This window comes from Gekko japonicus, unplaced genomic scaffold (genome assembly GCF_001447785.1).
Source record: "Gekko japonicus isolate JY-2015 unplaced genomic scaffold, Gekko_japonicus_V1.1 scaffold358, whole genome shotgun sequence".
NCBI lineage: Eukaryota > Metazoa > Chordata > Lepidosauria > Squamata > Gekkonidae > Gekko > Gekko japonicus.
In genome coordinates this window covers 124,427-132,810 of record NW_015161962.1, presented here as the reverse complement: position 1 = coordinate 132,810, position 8,384 = coordinate 124,427, and the positions used below count along the sequence as shown (strand labels likewise).

Below are 8,384 nucleotides of genomic sequence, written 5' to 3'. Positions count from 1 at the left end.
GGTCGGAACTGGGAGGCTGGGAAGCCCGTCTGTCCGTCAGTCCCCCCTTCCCTCCAGCTGCCTCAGCAGCCCTCAAGAGAATCCACCCTCCCCTCGGACACAAGCCCTGCACAGGGTGCCACGGCTCACAACTTCACCCTCACCAGAGGGACAGCAGGCCAAAAAGCTCAAGCAAGGGGGGTGGGTGGAGAAGGCAGGGGAACCCCTCCCCACGGCCGCCCATCCTCACAGGCCCTGATTCTCTCCTCCTCCTCCCGCCTACGCACAGCCCCAACCCCAGAAGCAACCAAGCGAGGGGAGGCGCGTGGCCAAAGCGGGCCAGTGTGGCAAAATCCTCTTCCCTCAGGCTCCTGGGACCGGTCGCGTTCCGGTGGCGGGGGCACCAACCACGGCCCACGGCTCCCTCCCCCCTCCCTGCACCAGCCCCCTTCAGGTGTGCAGAGTCCCCAGCGTCACAATCTCAGCTGGCCGCAATGGGGGTGGGGGGAGGAATGGCGACACGAGCTCTTCTTCAGCCGTCCGCACGCTTGGTTGGAGAGCCCGGGGGGGGGGGGGTCCTAGCAGGACAGGTGGCCACCGAAGGAGACCGCGGCTACTGGGCAGAGGCCCCAGGAGGTGGAGCTTCACGGGGAGGCACACCCGCTTCTGCCTCAGAAGCCACCCCGCCCCCGCCTCCCACCTGCTGAGCCACGGGAAAAGGGCCAAAAGGCCCAAGGGACGCCAGGCGGGTGGGCAGCGGTCCCTGAGCCAGTCCGGGAACAGCAGCAGCAGCAGCAGCAGCAGATCAGCAGGGCAGCAGCAGAGGCGCTGGGCCCCTCCCCGCCTCCAGCCGGGCCACACGAAGGCACTTCAGTCCAGGCGACCCTCTCGGTCAGGTGCTGGGCTCCCTCTGCCTGGGCAAGGCAAGGCTCCCACCCGCTCCAGCGACTCAAGGTGTCCAGACTGGCCCTCCTCCTCCGCCAGGCACACCACCTCCGAGGAGGGTGGGGAGGAGAGCAGAGCTGGGCAGGAATGACGACGAACCACAGCAGAGGACAGACACGGCGGGAGCTGTGCTGCTCCGGGTGGGACCCCCAAGGCACGTTCTGGTCGAGGCGGCCGAGGGACCACCCCCGGCAGGGGGGTGCGGGTGGGGAATGGCGCAGCGGCAATCACTTTTCCGTCCTCCGGCTGCACGTTGGGGGGGAGGCGGCTCAGCCCGGGGGGCTACGACGTCTGGCACTGGACGTTGTGGCGCACGGGATCCTCACACTCATCCTCCCGGTAGGCCTCCCCGGTGAAGTGCCGCCCGTGGTCCAGGTGGGGGAAGTACTCCCGCAGCTCCACCTCTTCCGTGTCTTCCGTGGCCATGACCTCCTCGCGGCGTGGGAAGAAGGCCTGGAACTGACGGAGCTGGTGGGTGGGGAGCCAGCCGGGCTCCGGGAACTTCACCTGGGCCGGAGGAAGGACGAGGCGCCCTCAGGGGTCGGGTCTTCCGGGGGGGGGGCATCCTCCCCCCTGCTCCCAGAGTACAAAGCCCTCCTTCTCCTCCTCCCTCCCGCCTGACCCCAGCCTGCTCTGCGGCAGCCACTAAGTCAGGGACCCGGCCCTGTTCACCTGCCCGCCCGCCTTCCCCAGCCACCAGGCAATCACACACACACACACCCCCGGGGGAAGGGAGGATGGCGTTCTGTATGGGGCCAAGACCACGGGGGGGGGGGATGGCCTGGGCTCCAGCACCCGCCTTCTGCATGGAGAGGCACTCGCAAGGCCCGCACAGTGTTACAATACCTTGAACTGGATGATGAGCTTCCCCTTCTGGGCGGGGCTCCGGTAGACGGGCATCCCTTCGTTGGGGATGCACTTGATGTCTCCGGGCTTGATGATGGCTCCTGCGGGGCAGGACAAAGCCCAGGATGAGTTCCCGTGCCACCCCACGGCACAACCTTACCCGTTCCGTGCCTCTACGCCAGCCCGAGGGACCAGCGCCACGTCTTGCCACGCGAACCAGCCGGGAGACCCCCCCCCCAAACATCCACGCCCGAAGAATCATTTGGGGCCGCTCAAGAGCTCCAGCCGAACGCGGGTCCAGAAGCGACCTCAAGGGCGGACAAGACTTCCCTGGGGATTCATTCACTCCCCGCAGCCAAAGCTTCCTTTGCCGGTCTGACGAAGGCAGAACTCCTCGTACCCTCCCACCCCACCCTCCAGAATCTTGTCGGTCTCTCTGGGTCTCTGCCGCCCCATCTGACACGGTCTTCAAGAGCTCCCCCCCCCCGCTGCCGTGGCCGGTGCCTCCCCCAGCCTCTGCTGCCACCCGAGGGAGCTCTTTTGCACGGCCGCTTGTTGAAGGTGGAGCAGAAGTGGATCCTTGAGACCCCCCCAGGCCCGGCTTCTCTCAGGGGACCACCCAACCTACCCCCCCCCCTGCTCCAAGCACCCCCTTTCCCACGGCCAAAGGCCTGGGACCAAAGGACCCGCCTTGCCCACCTGGCCGGGAGGTGACGAGCAGCCTCCGGTTATCGAGGGTATGGATGACCGTCTTGCAGCCACAGAGGGCGTCCACCAGGTCGATCTCCTTCTTGACAATCAGATCGTTGCCACGGCGCTGGAAGACCGGGTGCTCCTTCTGGTCGAGGACGATGACAATGTCTCCCGGCTCCAGGCCCGGCCCTTGATCCCCTTCCTGGTGGAAAGTGATCTTCTGCCGGTCGGCCATGCCTGGGGGGATGTGTTTGTTTTTGTTTTCATTTAGAAGAAGAAGAGGAGGAGGAGGAGATTGGATTCATACCCCATGGCCCTTCACTACCCAAAGGAGTCTCGGAACGGCTTACAAACTCCTCTCCCTTCCCCTCCCCACAACAAACAGACAGACACCCTGTGAGGGGGGTGGGGCTGAGAGAGCTCTTTTTCAAGAACAGCTCTTATCAGAACTATGGCTTGCCCAAGGTCATCCAGCCAGGTGCAAGTGGAGGAGTGGGGGAATCAAACCCGGCTCTCCCAGATTAGAGTCCGCGCACTTAACCACGACAGCAGACTGGCTCCTAGAAGGAGGTGGGGGGGGGGGGGGGGGGGGGGGGGGGGGGGGGGGGCTGAGAGAGCTCTGACAGAAACGGCTCTCTTTCAAGGACAGCTCTTGTCAGAGTTACGGCAGCAGGGGCTCCCTCTGGGGTCATCCAGCCAGTTTCTGCCTGCCTCTTGCGGATCCCACAGAATGCGTCTGCCCTTCGTAACCCCCAAGGGGGCTGTGGGTCTGGCAGCCAAGCCAGCAGGTGCCCCTGAATGAGCAGACGTGGCTCAGAAGAGATGTGCCCGGGCCGGCCGGCTGCCTGGGGGCACCGAGAAAGCCGGCCACGGGGGCCACCACCAAGGGGATTTTAGGGCACTGGTCTGATTCTTAAGAAAAGCAGGAGGGAGCAACGGTAGCGCGGGGGGTTGGGAGGGCTTTTTATTTCCTGCGACCACCGTGAGACAGCGGACCGAGAGGGGGCCTCCGGAGCCCATGGGGGCTTGCTCACCTCTGTCCAGGTGGACGCTGAGGGCCTTCTTCTCCCGGACCACCTTCCTCCCGTTGCAGGCCAGGCAGCGGTCCAGGGGCCGCATCCACTCCCCATGCCCCTGGCACTGCGGACACATCGTCTGGATGTGGTGCACCACGTTGGGCGCCAGCTGGTGAACAATGACCTCCACGCCAGAGCCGTGGCACTTGGGGCACCGCGTGTCGAGGCCTTCCCTTCCTCCGCGGCCTGAAAAAGACCAACACATTCCAGAGGCCTAGAAGAAACCAGCAATCTGGGCTCCAAAGGAGTGACAAGCGCTCCTACTGGGGAAGCTGCCTGAACACTACTTGGAGACACGTGCGGGCAACACACGTCTGGCCAGAGGCTCCGGAGCACTCCTCGTGGCCAGGGAACAGGACGGTCGCTGTGGCTCCACCTCTCTGCCCCACGCTGGAGAAAGAGAAGGCAGGCCCCACAGCCTTGCAGGCAGGGGTGGCCACGCTTGCTTCACGTAACAGTGACACAGAATAAACGTCAGATGTTTGAGAGCCACGAGACATGAACTAATATTACACACATGATTTTACTGAAAAATATGCACATTTGCTTTTCATTAACATTAAACGAGACTGGCAAAAATAAAAACAAAAGGGGTAAAAAGAGATGTTGATGTTTGTTTGCTGATGATATTTCCTTGTCTGAGAGAGAGAAAGAGAGAGATGGAAAGAGAGAGAGAAAAGCAAAAAAAGCAACTAGATGGGGGAAGGAAGGAAGAGAGAAAAAGGTGGAAAGAAAGCAAATAAATGGGGGAGGGAGCAAGGAAGAGGGAGAGAGAGAAACAAAGAATGCAAATAGATGGGGAGCCTTCCAGGATCCACACAATATGTGTGAAAGAGCCACATGTGGCTCCCAAGGCCCCCCCCTCCTCTCAGCCCTCCTCACTTACCGCTGCAGCTCCGACAGATGACGTTCTTTTGCAGGGACAGCTTCCTCGTGGCCCCACTGTACAAGTCCTCCAGGGTCACGGGCAGCTGATGCACAGTCGTCTTCCCTGAGAGACAGCAGAAAGGGAAACTAAGCTGACGCTTCCCGCCCCTTGCTAACGGGACTCACTGGACGCGGGGGGCCCAGCTCCCGTCCCTGCTCAGCCCAGAGGCTCACACCAGCGGTCCGGCCCAGGGGAGGAATGTGCCCGTCCCGCCTGGCCTGACCCGCTCTCCCAGCTTGCCTCCTATCGAGGACATTGTCACCCCCACCCTCCTTCTCAGGAGCTTGGGGTGGCACGCCTCGGCCTCCACACACCCCTCCCTTTATCCTCCCAGCAGCCCTGTGAAGAGTGGCGGAGGCTCTCAGGGCTCGGCAGCAAGGACTGGAATCCGGCTCTCCCAGATCTTAGGCTGATATAACACTAACCACTGTGTGGCCCTTGGATCCCTCCCTCTCTTCTTCAAGAAGGAGAATCTCCGTGGCCGTCGTAGAGTTTTACACTCCTTACAAAGCAAGGAGACCAGACCCCGGCTGTCTGGAGTCGTGGAAGCGGGACATGAGCCTAAATCGGCACCCATTCCTTCAGGGCATCCAAAGGGCTGAGGGCCGCCCAGTTCCCAGCTGGCCCCTTGTGGAGTGGTCCACAATCCGCCTTCTGGCCTAGAGGGAGCCGCCTCCTCTCAGCCTAGTCTACCTCGGAAGGCTGCTGTGAGGATAAAGGACAAAGTCCGGAGAGACAGTGGGAAGGACCCCAACGGACACAAGTGCTAACAAACTGAAGGGGGGGGGGCTAGAAAAAACAGTACGAGACTCCTCCAAAGCCAGGGCTGAAGAGCACTGCCCACCTCCGCCTGAGTGCAGGTTTCTCCCATGGAGGGAAAAGGTCACCAGGGGCGAAGAAGGGCTCCGGGGGAGAGAGTCAGCCCAGTGAACCCGAAGGCAGGGGGGCAAAACCGCCAGGAGGCGCAAAGACACCCGTCCTCCGGAGTTATCCCGGCAAGTCGCACAGGAGATAAAGCCAGCGAGGAGCCAGTGGCTCCGGAGTGGTGGGGGAGGAAGGTCCAGGGAGCCAGGGAGCCATGACGGCACCTGCAACTGGGGCCGGCCCCCGAAGGTCTCACCCCTGGCCCCGGACCAAGCAGAGCGGCCTGCCCCAAGGCCCGCCCTCTGGAGGGCACACCCCGCATTCTGCTCCAGCTGGCTGGAGAAGAGTGGCTCCAGAATGGTGAGGTCAGCACTTGCCGGCACCCCTCCCCTCCCCACCCACCCAGCTGCTGTCTGCAGGGCAAGGAGCCATCCCCAGAGATGACTCAGCTGGATGTGCGGCAGTCAAAGAGGTGAGGAAACAGGCAGGGCTGGTTCCCGTCCTGCCCCAACAGCCTCCGCAGGAGAGCAGGTGGAAGCGCTCAAGACGGAGGCCGCCTCCCCCGGCCCTGACCTGGATAAGCCTCGGCGGATCGCGGAAGCTCAGCCGGGCCCACCCGGGCGAGGACCCAGACCGTGGGAGACCTCCAATGAACACCAGGGCCGGGAGGCAGAGGGAGGCGATCCAGCCATCTCTCCAAACGCCCTCTATGCCCCGGTAGGAGTCGCCAGAGGTCGCCATGACTTCCAGGCACAGGGGGGCGCACACACATACACACACACAAAGAAACCCCAAGCCTCCCCTTTGCGCCCTCGGCAGTACCTCTCCGCTCCACCCGGGGCCCGTGCATGCGGGCCCCTCCGCCAAAGAACAGGTCAAAGATATCCATGGGGGGGCCAAAGCCTCCTCTGCCCCCCACGCCTCCTTCCTTCATGGCCCGCTCCCCACCGCGGTCATACAGCGACCTCTTCTGGGGGTCGGACAGCACCTCGTAGGCCTGGGAAATCTGCTTGAACTGGAGAGCAGGGGAGGGGGGGGAGAGAGAGAGAGGCAGCCGTTAACGGGCCTGGCCCGCCGAATCCCCCCCTCCCCAAGTCCTTGCTTGGTACCTACTCGCTCCCCCTCACTGGGGTTCTTGTCCGGGTGGTATCTCAGTGCCAGCCGCCGGTAGGCCCGCTTGATTTCTTCTATGGTGGCACAGGGCTTGACCCCCAGCAAGTCATAGTAGCCAGTTTCCTTCACCATCTTCCCTCGTCAGCCAGTCCACTGCTGGGGGGGGGGGGGGGGGGGGGGGCAAGGGGCAGGCGATTGAGAGATGAGCAACCTGGAGCCGGGGGCTTGGAGCGCTGCCTCACCCCGGCCCCCCCTCCAAACCCGCCCCCAGGCAGCAGAGCCCCCCTTTCCCTAAAGACGCAACTGCCAGTCCTTCCAGAACAGCCACTCAAGTTCAAGTGAGGCCCCTGGTCTGCTTTGGAAGAGAGCCTCCAACACGGGGTTCACTCCCACTTGAGGGAAGCGCCCCTTCGGAGCCTCCCGCCACAGGATGGAGGTCTTGCAGAGCCCCTCTCTGGGGCCAAGGCCAGCCACGAGGACACTCTCCCCCCCACACACATCCAGCTCCAACCTCCGGCAGGCCCTCACTGAAGACAGCCAGGCAGAAGCCACGTCCAGCCCCAGAGGACCCGCCGCCCAGCCCAACAGGCCGCCTAATTAAGAGCCGTGGAGTGGGTTGGCGTCAGGCGGCGCCTTCCAGGCCAACAGGAGGGTGTGTCAGGCGGTGAGGATGCTTATTACCCCAGCTGCCTCACAGGATGAGTGAGCGTGTCTGCCCGCCCGCCTCCCCGGGAAGCCCTGCAGGGCACCGAGTGCGAGAGAGGCCGTGGCAGAGGGGCACCTGCCAGAAGAGCAGGAGGCCAGCCAGCGCACACCCTGCCCTCCACCCCCCCTCTGCCGGGCCCAGTGCAGATCCAGGCCCCTCCTTGCCCTTCCACCGCCATCTCCCCCTCAAAGGCGGCGGGCCCCTCCACCTCACCACGTGTCCCAGTGCAGCCACCCTCCTGGCCCAGCACTGCCACAGGCAGACTTTCCCTTCAGTGTTCCTCTGGTCCTCTAGGCAATTCTCCGGCACCGCCCTGGAAACAGGGCCACAGGCTGTCTCTGCCCCTTCCCTGGGCCGCAAGTCCAGATCAGCCGGGGAGGAGGGGATTGGACAAGGCCGCTCTCCCCACCGTGATGTCCTGCGGGATCCTCAGTGAGAAGCAGGCTCAAGGCGGCACCTGGCCCTGCCTCCCTCTCTGCAGCGAGCCCTGCCCAACCTACAACCCGGCCAAGGCCGCAGGGCAGACTCCGCACTCCACCCAGCCTGGGGCAGCAGGCCTGCTCCGCAGGGCCAGGAATGAGGCTGCACGCAGAGCCCCCAATTTCCAGCAATCTCCGGCCACGAGGAAGGCTGCGTCAGGCACCCAGCGACATCATTCCAGCCACCTCCAGATCCATCACTGCCACTTAAAATTCCTCACAGACAGTAACCAGCACTTGGGATGCGCGACAGATCCAAGATGACGAATAAACGTCAACAACAGTCATCCCTCTAGTCTGCCAGCTGTTTTGCAAAGGGGAGGCCCAGGGAACTCCCTTGTGACAGCGTGACACAACGGGCTGAAGGCCTGATCCTGCAAAGCACTGGGCGTCCCATCCCCTCCACCCCCCCAGCCCGGACTCCCATGGAAACTGCTCAGCCGCTTGCAGAAACCCTCCGGGGGACCCGGCAGGAAAGTTTCAACTCACACGTTGCTAAACGGAGCCCAGGCTCAGCTTTCTCAGGCAGGGAGTGAAACCACTCACCGGGCACAGGCCGCCTCTGATCTGAGAAGCAGGGCAAGCCGCAAACACAAAACCCCACCTGCCCTCTCCACCCCCCTGCGGATGATGCTAGGGAGGGAGGGAGGGACTGGTAAACACAAGCCACGGGGAGGCTGCCTCTCAGGACCACAAGAAAGGTGCGCCCGCTCCTCTCCCCCCCCCCCTCGGGCTGGGGCAGAACAAAGTCTTGA

At 63.4% G+C, this 8,384-nt stretch overlaps 1 protein-coding gene across 1 annotated transcript; it reads right to left on the bottom strand.

The window, feature by feature from the left end:
* Positions 1-551: 551 nt before the first annotated feature.
* Positions 552-8,187, bottom strand: LOC107126061 (dnaJ homolog subfamily A member 1-like). The gene is made up of 8 exons (XM_015429559.1): positions 8,119-8,187; positions 6,445-6,597; positions 6,154-6,346; positions 4,426-4,530; positions 3,498-3,725; positions 2,470-2,700; positions 1,771-1,871; positions 552-1,431 (listed from the first exon to the last, which is right to left on the bottom strand). The coding sequence occupies exons 2-8, from the start codon at positions 6,574-6,576 to the stop codon at positions 1,207-1,209; spliced, it is 1,215 nt and encodes a 404-aa protein (XP_015285045.1). The 5' UTR covers positions 6,577-6,597; positions 8,119-8,187; the 3' UTR covers positions 552-1,206.
* Positions 8,188-8,384: the final 197 nt, after the last annotated feature.

What these genes read in the sequence shown, in the direction of transcription:
- LOC107126061 (XM_015429559.1), bottom strand. Translation starts at nt 6,576, where the DNA reads ATGGTGAAGGAAACTGGCTACTATGACTTGCTGGGGGTCAAGCCCTGT. An exon ending in CAGCGTCCACCTGGACAGAG is followed by an intron (nt 2,701 to 3,497) that starts GTGAGCAAGCCC and finishes ACATCCCCCCAG; the next exon opens with GCATGGCCGACCGGCAGAAG. An exon ending in AGCTCATCATCCAGTTCAAG is followed by an intron (nt 1,432 to 1,770) that starts GTATTGTAACAC and finishes CCTCCGGCCCAG; the next exon opens with GTGAAGTTCCCGGAGCCCGG.